Raw genomic sequence first — 27,373 nt, 5'->3', positions numbered from 1 at the left:
ATGACTGTACTTGAACCGTCGGAAAATGATTTCGGTTGGCAGAGGAATAAGAGGGGACGCTTTTCGACGGCCACCTCGGCGATGACGGAATCTTCGAATGAATCGGCCGTTGGACAGACGAAGGGTCGTAAAAAGCAGCGATACAGTTTCAAGAGCGAACTGTACCAACTGTGGGAGAATATAACAACCCACTGCTATCGGCATATGGTGCAGGTGGACCGGAGCATTTGGGAAAGGTAAGTGGTGTGGGAAGGGCACGGCATTGCCAAGCCGAATAATATACCAACAATATGGGCCGTTCACGCCAAGTGTCCAAGGAACGTGAAATTGGCCTCTTCCTATTTGGTCCCAATTTGAAAGAGATGCATAAGAAACACTTATCAGCAACAAGTGATTTGCGTATTTCTCGATATACAGCATTTCAAGACCAACAATTGAAATGGCCTTAACTCCATTTTGTAGACAAACCTTGTAAGGCCATTTTCTCGCGAACCGAAGTCCGCAAAGGCAAACCAACATGTTGAACAAGTAGGGGAAATTTTCCTCTACACGATTGTGGTTTAGATTTGCGAATGAAGGTTTCGGTTCGCGAGAAAATGGCCTTACAAGGTTTGTTTACAAAATGGAGTTAAGGCCATTTCAATTGTTGGTCTTGATTTGCTTCAAAGAATGCCAAAAAATATGCAAAACAATATTCTTTTTAATTTTCTTTTCACCCGCTCTTCTTAGTAAAAGAACTCATTTTTCTCGCCTACTGTTTCAAACGTTTTTTGAAGCAAGACAACATGACATCAGGAATAAATTGTTTACAGTGTTGTCAACGATTGAGAACGCAGACACACAACATCGTCAATTGGAGCTAAGGAGCACTAGCATCGAGTTCGTTAAGTTCCTCAACGAACGAAACATCGATATCGGCCATCATCACCGAAACGCAGCTGAAGCCTGATATTAACTTCTTCCTTCCCGATTTTCGGCTCGTTAGGCTGGATCGAACCAGCTTCGAGGGAGGAGGTGTGGACATGGCGCGCGCAACTGCCATATGAAATCGCGTTGCTCCAAATGCGGACAACAACATGTCACTGCCCAATTCATCGTGGACATGAAGGACAAACAGTCAACCTGTGTCAACTGTGAGAATACCCACACATCGACTCCCAATCGGGCCGAATTCATCGCACTGTGGAAGAAAGCAAGCCAGTCGAGACAACAGAAAAAGAAGCAACTACCCGGAATCGATCTGGAAAATGATTTTCCACCGCTTCCTCCAACCGAAGGATGCGCACCAAACCTTCCCGGCGACTTTACAAAATAATACAACCAAACAAAACTCATCATGCCGAACTAGCTAGGATTTGTTTAACTTCATATTTCACCAAATTACTTCCGAGTGTTATAACATCGTCTCCCGCAAAGTTTACATTTTTTCCTCTCCCAACACAAACGTCAGGGCTAGATAGATATCCAGAGGATCTATAGAGTCCACGGATTTTCAGGTTTCGACCAATAGCAGATGGATTTGAATTCTAAGCAAACCAAACGATTGGAAATTTATCTACCAATCTGTCAAAAAGAACACTTCATTAATTTTCAAAACGTCACTATTACACAACATGTCCAACTGTTGCAATGATCAAAATTATCACCGATTGCCTGCAAAAAGCGCTTTCCCTAACACAGATTTAAAAATCGAATTCTATGCGGTCTTACTGAACGGTGCTCATTCAATCATCTTGTGTGGTGGTGTCCAGTCGTCGATATTAACAGCAGTACCAGCAGCAGCAGCAATGCTTTCGACGTGTCGTTGAACATTGTTCTCCAGTACGCAACGAAAGGTTGCCTGCAAGCAACGAGCTGCAGAGCCCACATAAGCAACCATAGGAGGAAGAAGCCCCACCGCTAGGAAACGGAATCAGTAGCTCTTCGTGAGTCGCTGCGGGTTATCTATGCCAAGCGTGTCACCCTCGCTCCAAACAACATACAGCTTGACAGCCTCATCCGTGTTGAACACTCAGCTCAGCATTACTCTACCATCACGATAAAACCAACAATCAATACGAAACTAAAGATTTTAAATTGGCTCACTACTTGACTAGCCTATTGGTCCCAAGCAAATCGATTAACGTATCCCATTCTAGTCAAAATTCTAGTACTACGCTATGTTTGTTTTGATCCGCTATGAAAGTTTGACAGATGAAATGAGGGGTTCATGGATTTTCCTCTGTTTCGAGGGGTGCATCGATTAGCTTGGGACCGAAGAGAGTACCAGAGCTGAGCCAAAAAGTTGAGCACGTTTCTTCGGGACCTTCTGGTCTCAGAGTTGACTCTATGATAAACCGGTCCTTCTCAGGACCACCATAAATTTGTTAAAGAGTATTATTTGAACATTTGTCAACGTCATCCATCCTAGATTCCTGCAATCAATTTTCGCATATTTTTTATGGAAAAAGCCAAAAATTCCGTGTGGTTTGTGCACGAAAATGCCTAATTACGTCATCATAAACGAGGATTTTCCATGATACCGTGATAGCATGCTAGACGGTACCTATCTTTATGCCTTTTGATGCAAATTTTAAGCCCCTCCTAAAAAGAGAATTATGCCACAAACAAATCTTCACGAATTCTCTTAACGTTTGCATTAAAAAAAATGGACTTTTTTCGGATGGTGATAAAAAAAGCTAAGACAGATAATTTCTTTTGATAAGTTTCCCATGGAACGTAATTATTTAAGCTTACTTGCAAAAAAATTCTACAACCTAGCAAGCGGTCTTCCGGCAGTTAACCGGAACATTGACCATGGCGGACGAAAACATGCGTGTAGGCATTTTTTTGAGTTCTTTCTTCGTTTTATTTATCAATTCCTCCTCAGTTTTCGCGACAAAATTGTTGGAGTAGATCTTACGCTTCAGGTTGGCCCAGAAATTCTCGATGGGATGCAGCTGGGGGTCGTTAGGCGGGTTCACCGACTTGGGTACCACATCGATATTCAGCCGCTCCATCTCCTCCAACGATCGCTTCGAGTAGTGGGCTGACGCCAGATCCGGTCAGAACACCACGTCTTCGCCCTTATGGTATTTCTTGATGAACGACGCAACTTCCGGCAGGCATTTCGTACTATAAATTTCACCGTTCACGGCCAGTCCGGAGCGAACGAAGAGCGGCTTTTACATCCCCTTCTTGATGATTGTCAGCCACAGCAGCACCTTCTTGGGGAACTTGGTGTGTGAAATGAACTTCACCTCGGAGCTCACTTCCTTCGTGGGGAAGTAAAATACGAAGTGCCCTGCCAGTCGTTGCCATCCAGGGTGAGATAGGTCTCGTCGTCCATCACCACCTCCACGTCGCGATTCGCCGAGAAAAACGAGTTGACCATCTTATTCAGCCGCTGCCGCTGCGTCATTGCCTGCAGCTCCGAAACCAGTGGACGTGACTTCCGCTTCCTGACATGTATGTTCATGTTCGTCAGGTACTTTTTCACTGTTTGGCCGGTTGCACCGACCTCCCGGCCAAGCGCACGCAGCGATGTAGCCACTTTTCGCTCGGTCTTCCTCTTCAACATCCTTTGGAGCTTCTTGTCGCTCAGGGTCGTCGGCCGTCCGGAACCGGGCTTTCTTTCGATACTCTGATTGTTGTCTAATAGTGCCAAGATGTTGTAGATGCCGGAACGGGCGTATCCGGCGTCCACAAAGTGCCACACGATGTCCGTTTTCGACGCGGCGGGGTGCCGTTCTTTGAACCCACACACTTCTGAACGGAGTTGCTTCACTGTTTTTTGCCATCACGGTCAGAGTTCGACTGACAGAGCTGTCAAATTTTGTCTGCTGACTCAGGGGTTACTATGATTGATGTTGCATGGGTAGTTTTGTCAGTTCGGGTGAAGGTAAACCCATGAAAAATCGATATTTTAATAGGAAGGGCTTAAAATTTGCATCAAAAAGCATAAAAGTAAGTACCGTCCGGTATGCAGATTTAATTTCCGAATACCAAAATTGATGGGCAATTCAATCTATTCAAATTTCTACAATTGTACGAAGTAATTCATAATTGAGAAATTGTTTGCGAGTTTATCGATAAAGCCATGTCGCAGCATTTGGCTACACAATACAAGTATAGAGGTAACTCTAAGACCAGAAGGTCCCGAAAAATCTCATCAAGCTAATCGCTAATCGATGCACCCCTCAAAACATAGGAAAATCCATAAACCTCTCATTTTATCTGTCAAACTTTCATAGCGAATCAAAACAAACATAGTGTAGTACTAGAATTTCAACTATAATGGGGTACGTTAATCGTTTTGCTTTTGACCAATAGACTTGTCAAGTAGTGAGCCAATTTCAAATCGTTAGTTTCGAATTGATTGTTGATACAAGCGTCGATCACGTAAGCGCGTAAAGGAAGAGCAAGCAGACAAACCTCCGAAGAAGCAGCCGAAAACTGATGCTGAAAGAAATCGGTGTTACCGAGACAGGATCAGATCGGCTAGACACAACATTGCTTCATTTACTGGTTGGGATGCTGGAGATGGGTCTTCAAGACAAGGTAGGACATTTGACTAAATTCCTTATATTTCCAGACAGATGCACAGTGTCTATGTGGATCATGCATGAACTATTGTCATGTATACCAGATGTTTTAAGTTCTCCAAATCGTTCTGGAGTTCAGATGATTTATTCTACTAGATCAACAATGACTGCGATAAAGTCTGTAGTATCGAAATATGTCCAAACAGATTCATAGTGTCTATATGGATAATGTTTAATTATTTCCACGTATACCAGATGCTCTAGGTTCTCCAAATCGTCCTGCAGTTAAGATGATTTGTTTTACTAGATCAACGAAGGCTAGGATAATATCTGTAGTATTGAAATATCGATTTGGAAATCCTAGAACATTTTGCATGCACAGAAATAGCTTGGAATGATCCACATAGACACTGCAAATTTGTTTGGACATATTTCGATACTACATATATTGAATTATTCCAGGGTGATTTAATATAAAAATAATCTGATCTCCAGAATGATTTCAGAACCTATAACATCTTGTATACGTAGCAATAGCAACAATCAATACGAAACTAACGATTTTAAATTGGCTCACTACTTGACTAGCCTATTGGTCCCAAGCAAATCGATTAACGTATCCCATTCTAGTCAAAATTCTAGTACTACACAATGTTTGGTTTGATTCGCTATGAAAATTTGACAGATAAAATGAGGGGTTATTGGATTTTCCTATGTTTCGAGGGGTGCCTCCTTCTATGGATTCTCATGTGCAGCCTTTCGTTGTGAACTGGAGAACACCACCACTCACCACGCGGTGATTGAATAAACAGCGTTTGGTGAGACCGGATGGAATTCAACTTTTAAATCTGTGTTAGGGAAATCGCGTTTCGCAGGCAATCGATTATAGTTTTAACTATCATTGTAACTGTTGCACATCCGTGCAATTTACAATAGTGACAGTTTGGAAAATTATAAGGTCTTAATTTTAGAGGATTCGTAGAAAACATTCCTATCGATTGGCGTATGGCCTATAGCGACTCTCGAAAAGCTACTTATTCCGATCAAATAGCGGTGCGGTTTCTTCCTCCTTCTATGGATGCTCATGTCTCGGCTCATGTGGGCTGCTGCTCACTGCTTGCAGGAAGCCTTTCGTTGTGTACTGGAGAACAATGTTCAACGCCACGTGCCGAAGCATTGCTGCTGCTGCAGCTGATGCCGACGACCACACACGGTGATTGGAACTGAATCCAACAGCGGTAGCTAGCTGCTTGCGGGGAACCTTTCGTTGTGTGCTGGAGCACATCACCACTCACCACGCGGTGATTGCGCTAAATCTGTGCTAGGGAAATCGCTTTTCGCAGGCAATCGATTTTAATTTTAATTATCAAAGCAACAGTTGCACATTCGTGCCATTTTCAAAAATGACATTTTGAAAAATACTTAAGTCTTAAATTTAGCAGATGTGTAGAAATATTTCTGATCGATTGGCGATAGCATTATTGTAATTGGTTCAGGGGCAGCTGAGTTATTAACGTTCAAAATCTTTCATGATTTTGTTACATGTTCCATTTTCAGGTTTCACAAAGTGTACCCCCATATAGAAATCCCAGACGTAGTCCTACGTCAAAAATCCACAGCATTGTTCTAAACCGGCTTAAAAGCTTCCAACCCATCGGTCCTTTTCAGGACCACAAATGATTGATAAAAGAGTTTACTAAAGATCTCAAATAACAGACAGAGCACCTCAAAAACAGAACTCTCAAATAGCTTCCGAATTTCAACCTATCGAAATTTTTCACTAATAACGAATTAAGAAATCAATTTAATATTTATTATACTTTTGCTGTGACATCCTAACTACCTTTCCTATGTCAAATCTACGGTCCTGTCTTGGATACAACCTCTTACTTTTTTTTCTCTCTCGATTATTCACGATTCAGCTCCGGATCCGGTTCAGTGCTGATGATCTGGAGCTGAAGTCGAGAATAGTGAGATAAATTTTGCTTGAGAATTAACATCAGAAATAAAATCTGTATGTATGTTTGCGCGATGCTTGATCAATTATTGCGTTAGTGGCGTTTTCCATTCCAAAAGTAGAGCCATGTTGTAAGGTACGGATTTATTGGTTTAGACTACTTTTACGATTTTATGCAGTTTTAAGAACCAATTAATTTTCCGGTTTTGAATTTGTGTCATAATTCCTATAATTTCAGTGTGAGCTGAAGAGCTGTTCAAAAGAATCGACTCCTTTTAGTGAGCTGGATAGGTTTGATCCATTCAGCCAGATGAGCTGTTTTGCCCACCTCTAGTTCAGGGGGCGACCCCGGTGTAGTGGTTAACATCCATACCTCTCACGCCAAAGTCACGAGTTCAAATTTCACCCCCGGACAAGTCACGAATGACCCAAGAGTGTTAAAGTGACTATAATAAAAAAAAAAAAAAAACTTTAGTTCAGCTATAATTGTCAAGACCCATACACTATTAAATTATTATATATTACATACGTAAGACCTATTCTGGAATACTGTCACCTACATACGTGCGCGATGAACACCATGCGAGTGTTATGTCTGTTTTTCTGTGGTTTAACCATCGCTTAAACAACAAATATAAATTTTTGTTTTGTAATATTTTTGAAAGTAGAAAGAATCGAGAGTGAACATTAGACTGATGCAAAATTCGACTTTTTCGCTCCACAGTGCTTAAATGGTTTCAAATCGTGTCCTGATTAGCCTCCCAAAGTTACAACTCATTTGGTTAGAAACAGACTTCTCACAAGCCATTTGAAGTTTACATGTAAATTACTATGAGAAATCTCAACTTTTTGTTCATTGCCCTCTAGTTTTTTTTTCATATTGAGCTGCGAAACAACCATTCTTATAGAAAATTTTCTCAGCTACAACTTTGCTGAAAATCGTTTCTATGTAAAACGAGACAGAAAAAAGTTATTAATTATTTAAGAGATTGGTAAACTTATGACATGATCAAGCAGCTGCTCTGTAGGCAACACTGTATTTTGCAGTGTGACATAGTAGCCATGGTTTTTGTGTCCTATTCAACGCCCCAGAAACACCAATGTTGCCTGCTGAGCAGTTGATTGAGCATAATCGTTAGACATCAGCGCATTGAACCATTGATAACTATCGATCATTGCATTTAATCAAAAAGTGGTCTTGAGCAAAGTTGTAGCTGCAAAAATTTCCTACAAGTACAGTTGAAAGCTTTTGAAGCAGACAGATATGGTGAATTATTAGATAGACATGAACAAAAATCTTGGTTCTACCATAGTAATTCCCATACAAACTTCAAATGGTTTGTGCCATTTTAGTTTCTCGCCAAATGGGTTCAAATTTTTAGAGGTTTGTCAGGATCCGATTTGCAATCGTTCAAGTGTTGTGGAGCGGGAATTTCAAATTTTGCATCACTCTAGTGAACATTCATAAGGGTCGAACCACAAACGAAGTGACAGACTGAGCGGCTCGAAAACTTTGGTGACTTAGCTGCTATTTCAATTTTTCAGTGTACCACATGGCAACACCACTACTACTGGATTGTATTAGCATTTGCACCAAATGTATTAGAATGTTTTGGTTCTATCTCTTTCACTCTACTCAAAACTGAAATGCATAAAAAAAAATGACAAAATGATACACTCTTTGCACACTGTCAAATAATCATTGTACACAAAATCAACTTTGTTCAAATCAAAACAAAAAAACTAACCCATCTGGTGGATGATGGCACAAGCTTCCAAGAAAATTCTATTACAGTGAACCACATTATTTTAATTGATTTCTTCGCCAGTTAGTCGTCTGTCACTTCGTTTGTGGTCGAACTGCAATGTTCGATTATCTCCGTCGATTTTTTCATTCATTAATAACTTGCTTGGTGCGTTTACTGTTGCTTTTGATAGCCAAAACAACCTGTCAGAAATTTGTTTCGTTTATCTGTAGCATTTTAAAGAGAAAATCGATTAAGAGAATCGATCAATGTATTTTGATCTATTGGAAAAATGACACGAGAAATGATTTTTATCAGCACTGGTAAAAACGTTTAAAATATCAAACACCAGTGCAGCTGTGAGTCGACCACGAAATATGCAATATTTAAATTGAACGTAAAACGCATGAGTTATGCTAACTGGCTATCGTTTCACAGCTCTAAAGTCACCCAAAATTCCTCCCTTCCATCCAGGCTAATGTGGCTGCTGATCCTGATCGTCGAGACGTGCGCCCTCGTCGCCATTCTGAACAGCGCTTGGGACAGCTTCACCTCCAACCCACTGATCACGACCCTGCACGATACGCTGTACCCGATCAAGAACGTCCCCTTTCCGGCCATTTCGCTGTGCAACAATAATCGCATTTCCCGCTCGGCTGCAACGAGCTACGCCGAAGAGCTCGCCCGAAAGGATCCGGAAAAGCGGAATGCGAGCTATTTCCTAGACCGGGTCAGACAGCTGGGTAAGCTGTACGATTTTGACTACGAGAACCTGCACCTGATGACACAGTTTCAGGAGTTTCTCGACCTAAACGACATTAGCAATGCCTCCGGGATATACAGTGTCTTTGATACGTTGATAAAGGTGCGTTATATTCGAACTGGAGAAATTTTCCGAGTGATTTGTTCGACGATGATGATAAAGATGATGCATATAATGGGAGTTTTGTTCTTCAGCTCTCGCCCCGTTGCGAAGATATGCTGCTCCGGTGCTTCTGGAAGAGCATCGAAATACCATGTATGACGAAAAACGACATGATTGAGGTTAGACGAACGCAATACGGATTCTGCTGTACGTTCAACTTTATCGGTCACAACGAGGACAACGAGTGAGTATTCCCTTATCCCGAGCTGGGATGCGAATCCCATCAGCAAGAGCTTTGATCAGAGAAAAGTTTTTCCTTTCGGTTGATTATGGAACTGAAAATTGTATGCTTTTCTTTGTGTGATGAAAGGATACATCCATCATCGTACTACCTGGATGTGACCGGTCCGGAGATGGGACTGATGCTGCTGGTGAACGGATCGGTCAAAGATTATTTTTATAATCTCTTCAACAATATTGGATTCAGTGTAAGTTGTACGGTAGCTCCGGAATGCAAGAGTTGATTTAAGCACTGTATGAAACGAAAATATGCGCTTCTTTTCAGCTTCAAATATTCAACCCAACCGAAGTGCCGGACATCACTTCCGGTGGTGTGAACGAACAGTTTATCCACCTCGGAACGGAAACCTTCATCCGAGTTGATGCCATTACCATTAACAGTGAACCGGACGTGAGAGGTTACTCCAAGGAAAAGGTTTGTAGCTATGCAATTGCAGAAAGGTTGCATTTGAACAAATTCCAAATCAACCTCATTATGCAATGTTATCTGGCTTTTACGAGCCATTACAATCAGCACAGAGCACATAATTTGATAAGTTAAATTAAAACAAATAGGCGCTACACGCCACCACCAGAGCACTAGGGTACTTTTCCAACCGAAAACGCGTGTTCCAAGAGCATACTCAACCCGCCGCGAATCGCTAGTTGTGTACACGGCAATTTGGAACCCATCCAACAGTATCAGCGAGTTAGTAGTCTCTTCTAACCTTATGCATGTGTGTAACTAACAACAGATGCAGCAGTAGCAAAACTAGAAAGCCACAGGGCGAACCACTTTTCACCGTGGGGGGGCCAGCGCATACCAACCCGGGCAGGATGCTACCAGCCAAAATTAGCACTGCGGGCTTGTACGTTGGTCTTGTCCTAGTTGCTATCATACCAACCGAACCCCGCATATCTCGGATGGGTTATACCTACCGACTGGTGCTACTTGATGGGGGATAAGTATGAGTGTAGTTTAGGTCCGAAACTAGCGATAATTACATGCAAAACATTCCAGCCCCAAATTGGTGCAACTTGGATCGTTCGTTGGTCGTGGCTGGAAACCGTTCCTGGGGGAGGAATTGAAATGTTCTAAAATGCTCGGATATCATCATTTGATGCAATTATCAGCAAGAGCAAGGGTAAATTTGTGTAATTAAATGCATTTGGTTGACTTTTAAGACATTCAATTTATCAAACTACATAAGATTCCACTACTGATGAATTTACAAGGCGATGAGTAAATTTATCTCATGGTTTCCTGTGGAAAACCTAAAAAATCTGCCGAAAAAAGAGGAAATTGACGAAAATTTTGTTCAGTCTCGGAGTAGTACCAATAGACTGAGTGAATCCAATCTTTACTTTTCTCAAATTCGAGATCAAATTTGGGACGTTCTCATTCGCCGTGTACGTTATACCATAGAGGTAACTCTAAGACAAGTAGGTCCCGAAGAAACGTGCTCAACTTTTTGGCTCACCTCTGGTACTATCTTCGGTCCCAAGCTTGTCGAATCACCCCTCGAAACATAGGAAAAACCAATAACCCCTCATTTTATCTGTCAAACTTTCATAGCGAATCAAAACAAACATTGCGTAGTACTAGAATTTCGACTAGAATGGGATACGTTAATCGTTTGCTTGGGACCAATAGCCTACTAAAGTGGGGAGCCAATTTAAAATCCTTCGTTTCGTATTGATTGTTGGTTATACCTTATACAGACATACAAAGTTCACTGTTGTACTATCGTTGTACTGCTTTAAGCTAGTACCACAAATTGTACGTTTTGAGGTACTAGATTAAAAGTACAACGGTACTAGTTTGTATGTCTGTCTGTGGTATTACCAACAATCAATACGAAACTAACGATTTTAAATTGGCTCACCACTTTAGTAGCCTATTGGTCCCAAGCAAACGATTAACGTACCCTATTCTAGTTGAAATTCCATTACTACACTATGTTTGTTTTGATTCGCTATGAAAGTTTGACAGATAACATCAGGGGTGTGTGGATTCATGCAGAACATGCAGGGGTGAGTGAAATAGCTTGGGACTGCTTGGGACCGTTGTTCTGGTACTGAGTGAGCCAAAAATAATAATGATTTTCTTCGGGACCCAGTGGTCTTAGAGTTACCTCTATGGTATTACGGTCGACCAGCAGATGGAAATGATGTGAAAATGATAATGACGTTTTGCTTCCTGTCAAATCGTATGGGATATTTTTTAGTACATCATCACTTTTGTGGGTTTGAATTTCAAACCTAGGCGTCGCATGCACTGGTGCAATTTCGCTTAAATTCATCAATTGATGAATTTACGTTTAACGATCGTCCAGCAGATGGACATGATGTTAAAATGATAATGACGTTTTGCTACCTGTCAAATCGTATGAAATATTGTTAGTACATCATCACTTTTGTGGTTTTGGATTTCAAATAGGTGTCGCATGCACTGGTACAGTTCCACGTAGATTCATCAATTGAATATGTTTGCTAATTAGGTCGTTCATGGCATACTATTGCGCATTTCACACCAAACTGGACTAATAAACGCGTTTTCACTTATTAAAAAGTGTGATTAAAGCACCGACAAACCGACATGAAACTCAAACTTAACTCTTGATCGAGAATCCATAACGGCCGATTCAAATGTGCAGCGATCCCATCCGTCAAAACCATAGAAATGTTTTATCTAGATAAAAATAATTTGTCCGAAATAGATTAGACTCGAACCAATTCATACATTTTCTACGCGTGTTCGTGGCTAGGATAAATATTTTCTGCGAACACGGCGGCAGATGTCAGTTTTGTGCTTTAATCAGAAATTTCTTTGTATTTTGTATGATCATTCATGTCGGTTTGTCAGTGATTAAAGTGCGAGCTTCCGTCTAATCGTCTTGGTGTCTTCGGTGCACTTATTTCTTATGATGCAAGCAATAAGTACTCCGAGGACACCAAAACGATTTGACGCAAAGGTGCTCTTTTATCACACTTTTTGCATTTTTGGGGCAGTCCAGTTTCAGATGCAATCAGCAATATCTTATCTCATTTCCTTTTTGATTGGATAGCAACATTGCCATATTATAATCATTCACTCTATTTGCAGCTCAAGACAGAATTATTCAGGTAGAGAAGCATGTTACTCTGATTCCCATCGATTATAATACAATCACAGACAAACAGACATAACACTCTCACGTTGTTCATCGAACAAGCATTTAACGGTAAATTTAAAAGTATCGTAGTTGGCCATACCGCAACCTGTGGCACGCATAGTCAATTTCCTTGCGTTTGACGTTTACACAATACCGCCATCTGTTCAGCGTACTGCTCACCACAGTGTACTCAACCGGCCAACACATGGCGCTAATGGTTTACCGACGATGTTTTACAGTGAAAAATATTCAATGCATTATGGCTGTTTGTCTGTGATACAATACCCGCTCAATTTTGGCAATAAGCCTGATAATAGAGGCACTGAACAAAATCTCTTCCTGGTAAAATCATGTAGAAATCATGTTATATAAATACAGTGCATTCCCGATTTTGTCTGCTAACGATTTTGTCAGCCGGAAGATTTTGCTGAACTTTTTGGTTGTTAAGCATGAATTCCCAAGCATTTCGCTCCACATGGCACTTAATTGTTTTGTTGCAACAATAACAGAGGTAGCTCAAATAAATCTTAATTATTGTGACACTGCTGGGCTGGCTCCAATACAAGTTATGGGCAGATACCCCATTCAAGAAGGTTTCGTAATCGCCAAAATTAACGGAATATTCATATGCAGTTGCTACGCACCGGATGGACGATGGGGCAGTTTGAGTGGGGAAACAGAAGTACCAATATGTCGTTGGGCACATTCTGCTGGAAGCTCTGGCGAAGCTGGAAATTAGGCTGTTCAATAAAGGCACCACCAGCACTTCTCACAGAAATGTCCGGGAATCCATTATCGACGTCACTTTATGCGCACTGCAGTCCGTCGTTGGTGGAAAACATGAATTGGAGAGTGTGTGAAGGATACGCTCATAGTGACCATCTGGCAATCCAATATGGTATCAGCAAACGGAATCCGGTGGCAGTATAGAGGACGAGAACTTGCAATCTTAAGTGGAAGACGAGCTGACAGAATCGTTAGGGAGAGCATGTGACACGACCATTCCGAGGAAACTGGAGCTAAATAACAGACGGCCTCCAGCTTACTGCTGCAACGAGGCAATTAGCACCCTCCGCGCTAGTTGTCTAGTTAGTAGAGGAGAAGAATGCAGCACGGGCGAGATTGAATGTGGAGCGATACAGACATGCGCGGAACAGAGAAAACTCGGTTTTCCGAAGGAAGAAGCGTCAGCAAGAAGACCGAGATCGCGAGGCAATGGAAAATCTGTACCGCGTAAACGACACACGAAAGTTCTACGCGAAGCTGAATAGTTCGCGCAAAGGCTACGTGCCGCAAGCCGATATGTGCAAGGACTTGGACGGTAAGCTTCTCACGAACGAGTGTGAGGTGATTGAGAGGTGGAAGCAGTACTATGACGAGCACCTCAACGGTGATGCAGCAGAAAACGAAGGTGGCACGGCAACAGAGCTTGGAGCACACGCAGAAGACGACAGGCTACCGGCCCCCGGTCTTCAAAAAGTTGAGGAGGGGATCGGTCGGCTGAAGAATAGCAAAGCAACTGGTGTAGATCAACTGCCAAGTGAGCTATTAAAATACGGTGGTGAAGCACTGGCTAGAGCGCTGCACTGGGAAATGGCCAAGATTTGGGAGGAGGAGATTTTACTGGAGGAGTGGAAAGCAGGTGTCGTATGTCCAATCTACAAAATAGTGATAAGATGGATTGCTGCAACTAGCTGAGCGCCGCCTACAAGGTACTCTCCCAAATTCTATGCCGTCGCCTGTCACCATTTGCAAGAGAGTTCGTGGGACAATACCAGGCGGGATTCATGGGTGCCCGCGCTACCACGGACCAAATTTTCGCGATTCGCCAGGTTCTGCAGAAATGCCGCGAATACAACGTGCCCACACATCATTTGTTCATCGATTTTAAATCCGCATACGACACAATCGATCGAGATCAGCTATGGCAGATTATGCACGAGTACGGATTTCCGGATAAACTGACGCGATTGGTCAAGGCGACGATGGATCGAGTGACGTGCGTTGTTCGAGTATCGGGGACACTCTCGAGTCCCTTTGAATCTCGAAGGGGGTTACGGCAGGGTGATGGACTTTCGTGTCTGCTGTTCAACATCGCGTTAGAAGGTGTGATCAGAAGAGCTTCTTGGCTTCGCCGATGACATCGACATCATGGCACGGAACTTTGAGACTATGGCGGAAACGTACATCAGACTGAAGGCTGAAGCTAGGAGGATTGGACTTACCATCAACGCATCAAAGACAATATACATGATAGGAAGAGGTTCTAGGGAAGACAATGTTAGCCTCCCACCCCGAGTTCGGATTGACGGTGACGAAATCGAGGTGGTCGATGAGTTCGTGTATTTGGGCTCACTGGTGACCGCCGAAAATGATACCAGCAGAGAAATTCAAAGACGCATTATGGCAGGGAATCGTGCCTACTTTGGACTCCGGAGTTCCTTTACGGCCACAAGACCTGGACTATGCTCGTGGAGGACCTTGGTGTTTTCGAACGGAAGGTGTTGCGTACCATCTACGGTGGAGTGCAGATAGATGACGGAACGTGGAGGAGGCGAATGAACCACGAATTACACCAGCTGCTGGGAAAACCATCCATCGTCCACATTGCAAAAATTGGGCGACTACAGTGGGCTGGGCACGTCGTAAGAATGTCGCACGACGACCCAGTGAAAATGGTTCTAGAAAGCGACCCAACAGGAACAAGAAGAAGAGGCGCGCAGCGGGCAAGGTGGATCGACCAAGTAGAAGGTGACCAGTGGACCCTTCGCAGACAACGAGGCTGGCGAACTGTGGCCATGGATCGAGTAGAGTGGAGACGACTTCTTCGGACAGCAGAGGACAACAAGGCCTTAGCCTGATTGGTAAGGTAAGGTAAGGTAAGTAAGTGCTAGTTGTCTCAGAGCCACAAGACGTGTTCAGAGAACAAGAACAGAAGCAGACAGAGAAGAACGTAGAGGTATGTTCCGAGCACATAAACGAGAGATAAAGCAGAGCAAGTCAAACTGTCAACTGGAGCTGGGTCAAGACGCTGCTGCAAACGATAGATCAGATGTTAAGTAATGCCCGTTGAAATGTGCCTGAAAGCCATCGTGAAAGGACTTTTCGCGGAACACGATCCAACGACCTGGCCACTGGACTGATGCAAAATTTGACTTTTTCGCTCCACAGTGCTTAAATGGTTTCAAGTCGGGTCTGATTAGCTTCCCAAGGTTACAACTCATTTTGGTTAGAAACAGACTTCGCACAAGCCATTTGAAGTTTACATGTAAATGACTATGGGAAATCTCAACTTTTTGTTCATTATCATTTAGTCTTTTTCCATATTGAGCTGCGAAACAGTTCGATAGCGATTCTTATAGAAAATTTTATCAGCTACAACTTTGCTGAAGATCGTTTCTAAGTAAAACGAGACAGGAAAAAGTTATTAATTATTTAAGAGATTGGTTAACTTATGACATGATCAAGCAGCTGCTCTGTAGGCAACACTGTATTTTTCAGTGTGACATAGAAGCCATGATTTTTGTGTCCTATTCAACGCCCCAGAAACACCAATGTTGCCAGCTGTGCAGTTGATTGAGCATGATCATAAGACATCAGCGCATTGAACCATTGATAACTTTCGATCCTTGAATTTACACACTTAGAAAAAATCACCGACTTCGGTAATTCATTTACCGAATTCTCAACAGCTGAACGGTCGGTAATGTTTTCGGTAATCTAGAACATTACCGAAAAATCTGTAAACTGGATCAAAAAAATTAGCTGTCAAATTTACCGAACGATCGGTAACGTTTACCGATGTGCATTGCTTGATTTGTAGTTGACTTTACCGGAGAACTGTAATTTTGAGGACGATATGCAAATCGAGATCTGTAATATTTTAAAAAGGTCACCGACTCAACTGTAATTTGCTTTAATATTGTTTCAAGGTGGCGGTCACTGCAACCCATGCAAAAATTTGGCTACAGTCGTGATCAATAAGTTAGTGTTGCAAATTGCACCACCAATGAACAAAACCGTTGGCGACGATCTGAAAAATTAATTTTTTGTCAGAAAGATTCGGCGCTACACTGAAAACAAGGAAGCATTGGAAGAAGATTCCAAATGCTGTTTTCAGATCGTCGCCAACGGGAAAGGAACTTGGACCGACAGAAAAAAAAAAAACACAAGCAACAACATCGGTATTTATTTAGGTAACGAAAATTAATTATTTACGGAAAATATCTACGATTCGATCATCGCTCGGTTGCATTACCACCTTTTCTATTTTTCACAAGCACGAATGCTTTTAATGTTGATCGTAAATAACAATATGGTGGATTTGACGTTTACCTAGACCGTTACCGAACTCAGTAATGGAACGCTTTGTTTACCGAAACTTCAGTAAAATATTTCACCGAAGTCAGTGATGAAGCTGATTTACAGACCTGCCGGTAAAAATGTTTACCGTTTTCGGTAAATTAAAATAAAATTACCGAAATTCGGTCATTTCATTTACAGTTTTCAGCAATAAAGCGAGAAAATACCGAAACATCTGTAATTTTTAGCATTACCGATCTAAGACGGTAATTTTTTTTACCGAACTCAGGGTCTCTGTTTAAGTGTGTAATCAAAAAGTGGTCTTCAGCAAAGTTGTAGCTGGGAAAATTTCCTACAAGCACAATTGAAAGTTTTTGAAGCAGACCGATATGGTGAATTATTAGATAGACATGAACAAAAATCTTGGTTTTACCATAGTAATTCCCAAACAAACTTCAAATGGTTTGTGCCATCTCAGTTTCTCACCAAATGGGTTCAAATTTTGAGAAGTTAGTCAGGATCCGATTTGGAATCGTATTAGTATTGTGGAGCAAAAATTTCAAATTTTGCATCACTCTACTGGCCACCTACATCGTACGGAGATGGAGAGGGAGATAACGACGAAGTCACCCAACGAGGAACTCGTAGCAGTGCCTACTGGATACACTCGGAAAACTCTTGGAGAGGATCATCCTAAACAGGTTGACGAAATGCACGGAGAGTGGGCAAGGATTGTCGGAGAGGCAGTTCCGATTTCGAAAAGGAAGAGCAAAAGTGGATGCAATTCGGACAGTTGTCGAGGGAGCCGAGAATTTAGCGAATTATGTAGAAAGTCGCGACTTAATTAGACTTTTTTAAACTCCAGGGACTTCAAAGATGTTCATTCTAAAAATTTGGTAAACTTCGATGAATTGGGAACCTTATTTTGGGAAACTTTGTTGAAGTTAAGGAAACTTTATTTAATTTAAGGAAACTTCATAAAGTTTAATGGACTTCAAATAGATCCTTCGCAGGAAATCAATGACATTCCGAAAAGTTAATGGAATTTTTAAAACGTACAGTGCACTTTATAGGAATTCTGAGAAGCTAATGGAACTTCGTTGAAGTTTTTCCAAAATTACAGAAGCCCAGTCTTTCTTGAAGTTTGGGGAAGATCATGAATATCCTAAGATTTTTTTCTTCTTTTGATTCGATCTTGTTTTCTGTGCGCCAGAGAGGCAGCTCCCACACCTGAACCCTATAGTCGCTATATTCATAGTCTGGCGGATAGAATTTCGAACTATCAAAAAACGGAATCAATTCAATATATTGTAGACCAACAATTGAAAAGGTACTATCAACTTTTATAAACAAAACTTTGATTATTCTTTCCTCGCAAATCGAAGGTAAATTACTAGCATCATCGGATAGGGGACACTTTCCACAACCTAAAGATGGTGTTAGTTTGTGTAGGCCAGCCTTGAGTCACGAGAAAACGGTTTTCGAAATTTTGTTCGCAATAGCTGATGTGCTTTTGTCTGTTGTTGGTCGTGATTTGCTCGATTGGTTCCACTATTTGACAGCTCAATTGGTTCCCGAGATTCTATAAAGATAAGTATAGTCACTATACTGAACCCTACCTATCGACTCATCAATCATTTACCGGGGACCAACGGCTTTACTTCCCTTCCGAAGGAAGGCGTGATCAGAGATGTTATGCCTCAGAACATCCCGGCGGCGCCGACTGGGATTGAACCCAGGCCTGCTGGGGTGAGAGGTAATCATGGTAATCGCTTACCATTTGGCATTCATGAAATTACCGTTAGAAGGAAAGGGATGTAAGTGACTTTGATCGATTCTCTTCTTCGACTGTCTCTTTTGATAGCCACAGCTTTATAAACAGATTTTGCGCTATTTCTGTCGCATAGTTTGATAAAGGAGGTTTTCATCCAGCATCCAGAATGACACACGAATCAAGAATTGTGTTTGCAGCGAGGGGTATCAACTCTGCACACTGTGCCGAAACACATCACGGCACGCTGGGGCACAAATTGACAAGAATGACACAGAATATATTATAAAACGGCATCACTATTTTTTGCTGACGATTTTCCAATAGTTGCTAAGGTTTTGCACTTTGTTGACATTCGCTTATCTTCACTTCAGGATGAATTTTATAAATCCATCGGACTAGACGATCGTATCCCGGATTAGAAGTCAAACCTAAAGAACTTTGCTCGGATCCCTTCTGCAGCCAGTACTTCGTCTAATTCTCTGCAAGAGTTGACAAAGTGTGGTGATAAATATCAGCACCGAGATCATAAGCAGCAATTGCAATAACTAGATCACCCTCAGGGTCATCCACTTTTACAACAAACTTGATTGCAAAAATCGCTAGTCGTTTCCTTTGGCGATAATATCGGAAATCACGGTTTACATGGGTCAATTCCACAGGCACGGTAGCCAAATACATAGCGTCATACAAATCATCCTCCGCCACCGGTAGCTCACCCTGTTTAAATAATCAGGATTCAATCCTTTATATTTGTCGAACCTCTTAACGGAATCCCTTTATTAAGAGCTTTGAGTGGGTTGATTTATTTCCTTTAAATTACGTTATAATTGCTTATCTTTTGACAGATACGCGTATTTCGTCTACTACTTGCAGACTTCATCAGTGCCAAGTACTCAGGATCAGGATTCGTTCAATAAATATTATGATACCCTATTGTGCAGTCTTCGATTCGATAGGCTTTCTGTAAACATTGTTTTATGTTTTATTCGTCTTACAATACAGGTATAGGGGACATGTTGGCTTCGGCAATACCTTAACCTATTATCGTCAAGAGGGTAAACAAAGTCCTAGAGCACTCAAATTTGGCCAATAGTTGCTCTGAAACACAATGTATCCACATGCCAAAATTGAGCTCTCAAGGACGTTGTTTACCCCCCTGAAGTCAACTTTTCCCCTACCTCAATGTAAAGTAATTGTTACTTTTGACTTCCATCGTCGATATCTCACAAATAACAATTGAATAATTCAAATTGGCATGAACAATAGATGGATGATTGTATCATATCTTCGATGGTGTTATTACATTGCTTGATTTAATGATTGTTAGCTAGAAATCAGCGATGGAAGGCAAAAGTGACAGTTGCGTTACATCAAGGTATACCTGAATACATTTCAACGGCCTAAACCCGATCCTTAACCCCTTTGAATCTTCACCTTGGCATAAAACCAAAAGCACATTCGACACCTCGAAGTTGTTCACTTCGAGGAAATCGCTAAACTTTTTTTTTTAAATCCCGCTGATCTTCATGTAGCCGTCCTCCGCTTGCAGTCGATTGAACAGTTCCACCTCCACATCGCAGTTATTATCACAAACGAAGTGACAGACGGAGCGGCTCGAAAACTTTGGTGACTAACCTGCTATTGCAATTTTTCAGTGTACCACATGGCAACACCACTACTACTGGATTGTACCACATGGCAACACTACTACTAGATTGAACTAGCATTTTAACCGAATGTACTAGAATGTTTTGGTTCTATCTCTTTCACTCTACTCAAAACTGAAATGCATAAAAAAATGACAAAATGATACGCACTCTTTGCACACTGTCAAAGAATCATTGTACACAAAATCAACTTTGTTCAAATCAAAACAAAAAAACTAACCCATCTGGTGGATGATGGCACAAGCTTCCAAGAAAATTCTATTACAGTGAACCACATTATTTTAATGGATTTCTTCACCAGTAAGTCGTCTGTCACTTCGTTTGTAGTTGTTATCGTTGTTGTACTGTTCCATAGTCAACGCCACGTCCAGCTTTCCGGAATCCATCCGACGGAGTATAGCTAAGGAATCGGCATGCACCAGGGCTACAATCAGTCTTCTTGGAAGAGATTTGGTTTGGTTTGCTTATTCTGGTTAAATATTCGTGCTGCAGCAGTGATTTTAGGCTTCGTTTTCTTGCACAATCACAAATCAACAATCACAAAAGTCATTAAATCTTCAGGGTTGTCAAACTCATGGGATGCTTGATTGACACGCTTCGGCACAGCGTTTGGCATAGCGTTCGGCACAGCGAAAACTATCGGCACATATTGAGGTGTGCAGAGTTGATTCCCTCTAGGTTTGCAGCTGAATTATTAACGAAAGAGAATGTCGATTAAGAGAATCGATCAAAGTCACTAAAATACACCCTTACTTCTTACCAATCAGGCTAAGGCCTTGTTGTCCTCTGCTGTCCGAAGAAGTCGTCTCCACTCTACTCGATCCATGGCCACAGTTCGCCAGCCTCGTAGTCTGCGAAGGGTCCGCAGGTCACCTTCTACTTGGTCGATCCACCTTGCCCGCTGCGCGCCTCTTCTTCTTGTTCTTGTTGGGTCGCTTTCTAGAACCATTTTCACTGGGTCGTCGTGCGGCATTCTTACGACGTGCCCAGCCCACCGTAGTCGCCCAATTTTTGCAATGTGGACGATGGATGGTTCTCCCAGCAGCTGGTGCAATTCGTGGTTCATTCGCCTCCTCCACGTTCCGTCATCCATCTGCACTCCACCGTAGATGGTACGCAACACCTTCCGTTCGAAAACACCAAGGGCGCGTTGGTCCTCCACGAGCATAGTCCAGGTCTCGTGGCCGTAAAGGACCACCGGTCTAATCAGCGTCTTGTAGACAGTCAACTTCGTGCGGCGGCGAATTTTATTCGACCGGAGCGTCCTCCGGAGTCCAAAGTAGGCACGATTCCCTGCCATAATGCGTCTTTGAATTTCTCTGCTGGTATCATTTTCGGCGGTCACCAGTGAGCCCAAATACACGAACTCATCGACCACCTCGATTTCGTCACCGTCAATCTGAACTCGGGGTGGGAGGCTAACATTATCTTCCCTAGAACCTCTTGCTTTCATATATTTTGTCTTTGATGCGTTGATGGCAAGTCCAATCCGTCTAGCTTCAGCCTTCAGTCTGATGTACGTTTCCGCCATCATCTCAAAGTTCCGTGCCATAATGTCAATGTCATCGGCGAAACCAAGGAGCTGGATGGACTTCCTGAATATCGTGCCACTCGTGTCTATCCCAGCTCTTCTGATCACACCTTCTAACGCGATGTTGAACAGCAGACACGAAAGTCCATCACCCTGCCGTAACCCCCTTCGAGATTCAAAGGGACTCGAGAGTGTCCCCGATACTCGAACAACGCACGTCACTCGATCCATCGTCGCCTTGACCAATCGCGTCAGTTTATCCGGAAATCCGTACTCGTGCATAATCTGCCATAGCTGATCTCGATCGATTGTGTCGTATGCGGATTTGAAATCGATGAACAAATGATGTGTGGGCACGTTGTATTCGCGGCATTTCTGCAGAACCTGCCGAATCGCGAAAATTTGGTATTGCCCCACGAACTCTCTTGCATATGGTGACAGACGGCGGCATAGAATTTGGGAGAGTACCTTGTAGGCGGCGCTCAGCAGTGTGATCGCGCGGTAGTTGCAGCAATCCAACTTGTCGCCCTTTTTGTAGATTGGGCATACGACACCTTCCATCCACTCCTCCGGTAATATCTCCTCCTCCCAAATCTTGGCAATTACCCAGTGCAGCGCTCTAGCCAGTGCTTCACCACCGTATTTCAATAGCTCACTTGGTAGTTGATCTACACCAGTTGCTTTGTTGTTCTTCAGCCGACCGATCTCCTCCTCAACTTCTTGAAGATCAGGGGCCGGTAGCCTGTCGTCTTCTGCGCGTGCTCCAAGGTCTGTTGCCGTGCCACCTTCGTTTTCTGCTGCTTCACCGTTGAGGTGCTCGTCAAAGTACTGCTTCCACCTCTCAATCACCTCACACTCGTTCGTGAGAAGGTTACCGTCCAAGTCCTTGCACATATCGGCTTGCGGCACGTAGCCTTTGCGCGAACTATTTAGCTTCTCGTAGAACTTCCGTGTGTCGTTTACGCGGTACAGATTTTCCATCGCCTCGCGATCTCGATCTTCCTGCTGACGCTTCTTCCTTCGGAAAACCGAGTTTTGTCTGTTCCGCGCTTGTCTGTATCGCTCCACATTCAATCTCGTGCGGTGTTGCAGCATTCTCGCCCGTGCTGCATTCTTCTCCTCTACTAACAGTTTGCATTCGCCGTCAAACCAGTCATTTCTTCGGTCCGGGATTGCAGTACCTAGTGCCGCTACAGCAGTACTACCTATGGCTGAACGGATGCCCCTCCAGCCATCTTCAAGAGAAGCTGCGCCAAGCTGCTCTTCCGTGGGTAGTGCAACTTCCAGCTGCTGCGCGTAGTCCTGGGCAACTCCGGTGTCCCGTAGTTGCTCAATGTTGGGTCGTGGCGTTCGACTTCGACGTGTGTTATGCACCGTCGAGAGTTTTGAGCGCATGCATACTGCAACTAGGTAGTGGTCCGAATCTATGTTCGCACTGCGGTACGTGCGGACGTTGATAATGTCGGAGAAGAATTTCCCGTCGATTAGAACGTGATCGATTTGGTTTTCCGTGTGTTGGTCAGGTGATCTCCAGGTGGCTTTGTGGATATCCTTGCGGGGGAAAAAGGTACTTCGAACTACCATACCCCGGGAGGCTGCAAAGTTCACGCATCGTTGGCCGTTGTCGTTCGATACGGCGTGCAGGCTGTTTGGCCCGATTGCCGGTCTATACATTGCCTCCCGTCCTACCTGAGCGTTCATGTCGCCGATGACGATTTTGACGTCCCGTTGCGAACAGCCGTCGTACACCTGCTCCAGCTGCGCATAGAACGCTTCTTTCTCGTCGTCGGGTCTCCCTTCGTGTGGGCAGTGCACGTTGATGATGCTGTAGTTGAAGAAACGGCCCTTAATCCTCAACTTGCACTAAAATACACCCCTTTCCTTCTAATCCCCTCACTTTTGATCGAACATGAGCTTCGGAAAGCTCCGAATACACGAATGCGATTCGTTTTATGAAAATCGAAGTTTGGCTTCGAAACGACCAAAACACAGAACGCGAAGGGAAAGAGATAGGACGTAAAGGGCTAACACGAAATTATTGCGACACCGAAAATGTCATGCCAATTTTCTTATAATGTTTAGAATCAAACCAAAATTTTAGGGTAGTTTTATACATATATTTACTTCAAAAATCAAAAGAAAAGTTAATCGATGGAGCCTTGAGTGTAAAATTGAACGCATTTTCGCTTGATGCCCTCCATCAAAGTCTTTACAGTGTCATCCGGTACCAGTTTCTCAGTTTTTTTTTCTTCCATCTTCTTAACATGTCCTTATCGTCTTTGACTGTCTTCTTGCTCTTCCGAAGTTCCCGCTTCATTATTGCCCAGTACTGCTCCACCGGGCGCAGCTCCGGACATGCCCTTTGGAACAAAATGGACAGAATTGGCCTCATACCACTCCAGGACACTTTTAGAATAGTGGCATGATGCCAAATCTGGCCAAAATAGCGGAGCTTCGTCGTGCTGCTGCAAGAACGGCAAAAGGCGCTTCTCGAGGCACTCAGATTTGTAGATCTCGCCATTTACTGTGCCCTTTGTCACGAAAGGCTCACTCCTCAGTCCGCAAGAGCAGATGGCCTGCCAAATGAGATATTTGGAGGCGAACTTCGACATTTTCTTCTTCTTAAATTTGTCGTCCACATCGAACTTGCTCTTGCCGGTGAAAAACTCCAACCCCGGAATATGCTTAAAATCGGCTTTTATATACGTTTCGTCGTCCATCACACAGCAGCCATATTTTGTCAGCATCTTCTCGTAGAGCTTCCGTGCCCGAGTTTTAGCCGTCGATTGTTGCCGCTCATCGCGGTTTGGGAAGTTCTGTACCTTGTATGTATGTAGTCCAGCTCTCTTCTTTGCATTCTGGACGTAGCTCTGCGACATGCCGATCTTTTTAGCCAAATCACGGCTTGAGACGTTGGGATTTGCTTTAATCATCCGCTTCACCTTTCCCTCCGTCTTTTTGTTCTCCGGTCCCGGTTTTCTTCCAGCTCCTTTGCCGTGGTCCAACATCAACCGCTCCTGGAACCGCTTCAACACTCTGGAGACGGTTGAATGGTGAATGTTCAACATTTTTCCCAACTGCCGGTGCGACAGGTCAGGAAATTCCAGGTGTTTGGAAAGAATTTGTTCTCTCAACTCGCGTTGGTTCACCTCCATTTTCGTTGAATCGAAAAACAAGACTTCGAGTTTGACAGCATGTACACAATACACATCAATGAGAAAGTGTGCAAAATTTGGTTGATTTTTACCCAATGGTAAAAAAGTTATGCCCTGTTGAATGTGTCGCAATAATTTCGTGTTCGCCCTTTATGATTAAATTGACGCTATGAGATAGAAGATTCCGCACTCTTCTTTCCCATATAAATTTTGAAAGTGAGCTACACTCATGAAATAAATCACATAACCAGTAGAAAATATCCATGTGAATTTCACCTAACTTTAATGCGATACCATAGTTGGAAATTGTACCACTAAATTGCATGAACGTTATATGTCCAATGAAATCTATATGATTACTCACATCGAATTTCTTATGTTATGTGATATTCAGATAACAATAATTATTTTTGTTATTGGAAAAATATTAAGTGCGTTTCTATTAGAAACTAAGTGAAAACTTTTTCACTGTATTTCATGAATGTCGACTCCAGTGCTGCCAAATGCACTTTGCCGACTTCAAACTTCTTAGAGGTAAATTCATTTTTAAATGATTACTACTTTATCACAACTTGGAGGCAGATATGCTTCTAAGTCCAAGTTTTTCCTTGAAAACTTAAATGCCTTAGCCTTAAAGCTAGGCGATTCAGACACCGACAAACCGACATGACTCTTAATTCTGACTTATGCCCGAAAATCGTAAACGGTCGATTTAAATGTGCAGTGATCCGAACTGTCAAAACCATAGGATTTTTTGATCTAGATAAAAATAATTTGTCCAGAATAGATCAGACACGAACCAATTCATAACTTTTGCATGCGGGCTCATGACTTAGCTAAATATTTCCCGTGAACCCGGAGCCAGATGTCATTAGTGTGCTTTGGTCAGAAAGTTTACTGTTTTTGCTATGGTCATTCATGTCGGTTTGTCGGTGATTCAGATACCTAATAGGATATAGCACTTCAGCGTAGCACAATTTCGCCCTACTAAACGGTACACTAAAACGCAAATCTCTTCTCTTTTTCCCCTGGCTTTGGAACCGACCACGCTACACTACCCAGCGCCAGTGTGTTTTCCGCAACGAGCTGCTCAAATACGGCGGTCGCTATGGCCGAAGCAACTGTGTGGCCGCCTGCCGCATCCGTAGCGTGGTGGCCCTGTGCGAGTGTGTCCCGTTTTACATGCCAACGGCGGGCGCAGTCAGCGATAGGTCCTTAACCATCTGTAATCTGCAGCATATCGTATGTTTGAACAAGTACAAAAGTGAGTATGTATTTGCGAGTAGACTAGAGGTTTTGGATAGTATAGCCACCGACAAACCGACATGAATCATAAGCTTGGATTTGTCAAAGCCATAGGCACATGTTATCTAGATAAAAATAATATGTCCAGAATAGATCAGACACGAATCAACTCATAAATGTTGCACACTTGGATAAACGTTTTCCGCGAAGAACTAGGTAATTTCTATGGCCTTTCATGTCGGTTTGTCGGTGGTATAGCCAGATATCTCCCGTTGCACTTGACAAATAAGAGAGTGTTGTTTCCTGCGCGGTACAACGGCACTTATTACCAAAAAATTGTACCCTAAAACCCTCTGATTCCTGACTGCATGCGTGCGTGCAGTAAAATGGTCCACCGTCATTACCAATATCGTGCAAGTTCCGGGTCTGGAGAAGGAGATGGAGGAGTCCCTGTACTGTCCGGAATGTTTGCCATCATGCTCGGATAGCAAGTATCAAATATCCGCTACGGAGCTGCCATTGATCAGGACCCGCCGAACGGGATTCAGTGTAACGTAAGTAGTGCCACTCGGATCGAATGTAGGTCATTGAAATACTGGTGTGCTTTATTTACAGCCACGGCATCGATGATGTCTCGGAGGTGAGCGTGGTTCGTATCTTCTTCGGACAGCCGGAAACGTGGCTGTATAAACAGGACGTCGCGTTCTATTGGTTCGAGATTTTCAGCAACTTTGGCGGCATGTGTGGCATCATGGCTGGCCTATCGCTGATAAGCATTTCGGAAAATGTTTACTTTGTGCTCAGACAGTTTGTGCTGGTTTTTCTGTACCGGTCCAACTGGTTACAGCGTCGGCGGCGTCGCAACCGGCTGGCGATGCAAATTCTGGAGTGAATACATCACTCACTACTGAACTGAGTCTAAATGGTGTGATAATGGATCGGTCCCAGCTGTTGTTCTTCACCATGCACTGATGCTGTGCACTCGGCCGGATAATGATACGATAATATGCACCGGATATTGGGCCGTATGTCCGTGTCATCGGACCACACACAGACACGACCAACCATCACCGCTTATTTGCCAACCGACAACAGGACAGAGGACGGACAGCGACAGGTCGACGGAAGCACATTGTAGATTAAAATTTGATTAACATTTACCACTTTGGCGTTTT

At 43.0% G+C, this 27,373-nt stretch overlaps 1 protein-coding gene across 1 annotated transcript; it reads left to right on the top strand.

The window, feature by feature from the left end:
- ppk24 (pickpocket 24) lies at positions 1-27,373 on the top strand. Its single transcript, XM_065233429.1, has 8 exons — positions 1-236; positions 8,700-9,090; positions 9,183-9,334; positions 9,461-9,578; positions 9,656-9,805; positions 26,016-26,217; positions 26,581-26,752; positions 26,814-27,373. Exons 1-8 carry the CDS (start codon positions 1-3, stop codon positions 27,088-27,090), a joined length of 1,698 nt encoding a protein of 565 aa, XP_065089501.1. The 3' UTR covers positions 27,091-27,373.

This window comes from Ochlerotatus camptorhynchus, unplaced genomic scaffold, assembly GCF_037179485.1.
Source record: "Ochlerotatus camptorhynchus isolate MF236.1 unplaced genomic scaffold, CSIRO-AGI_Acam_v1.1 ptg000402l, whole genome shotgun sequence".
NCBI classification, from domain to species: domain Eukaryota; kingdom Metazoa; phylum Arthropoda; class Insecta; order Diptera; family Culicidae; genus Ochlerotatus; species Ochlerotatus camptorhynchus.
This window is presented reverse-complemented; position numbering and strand designations above follow the sequence as displayed.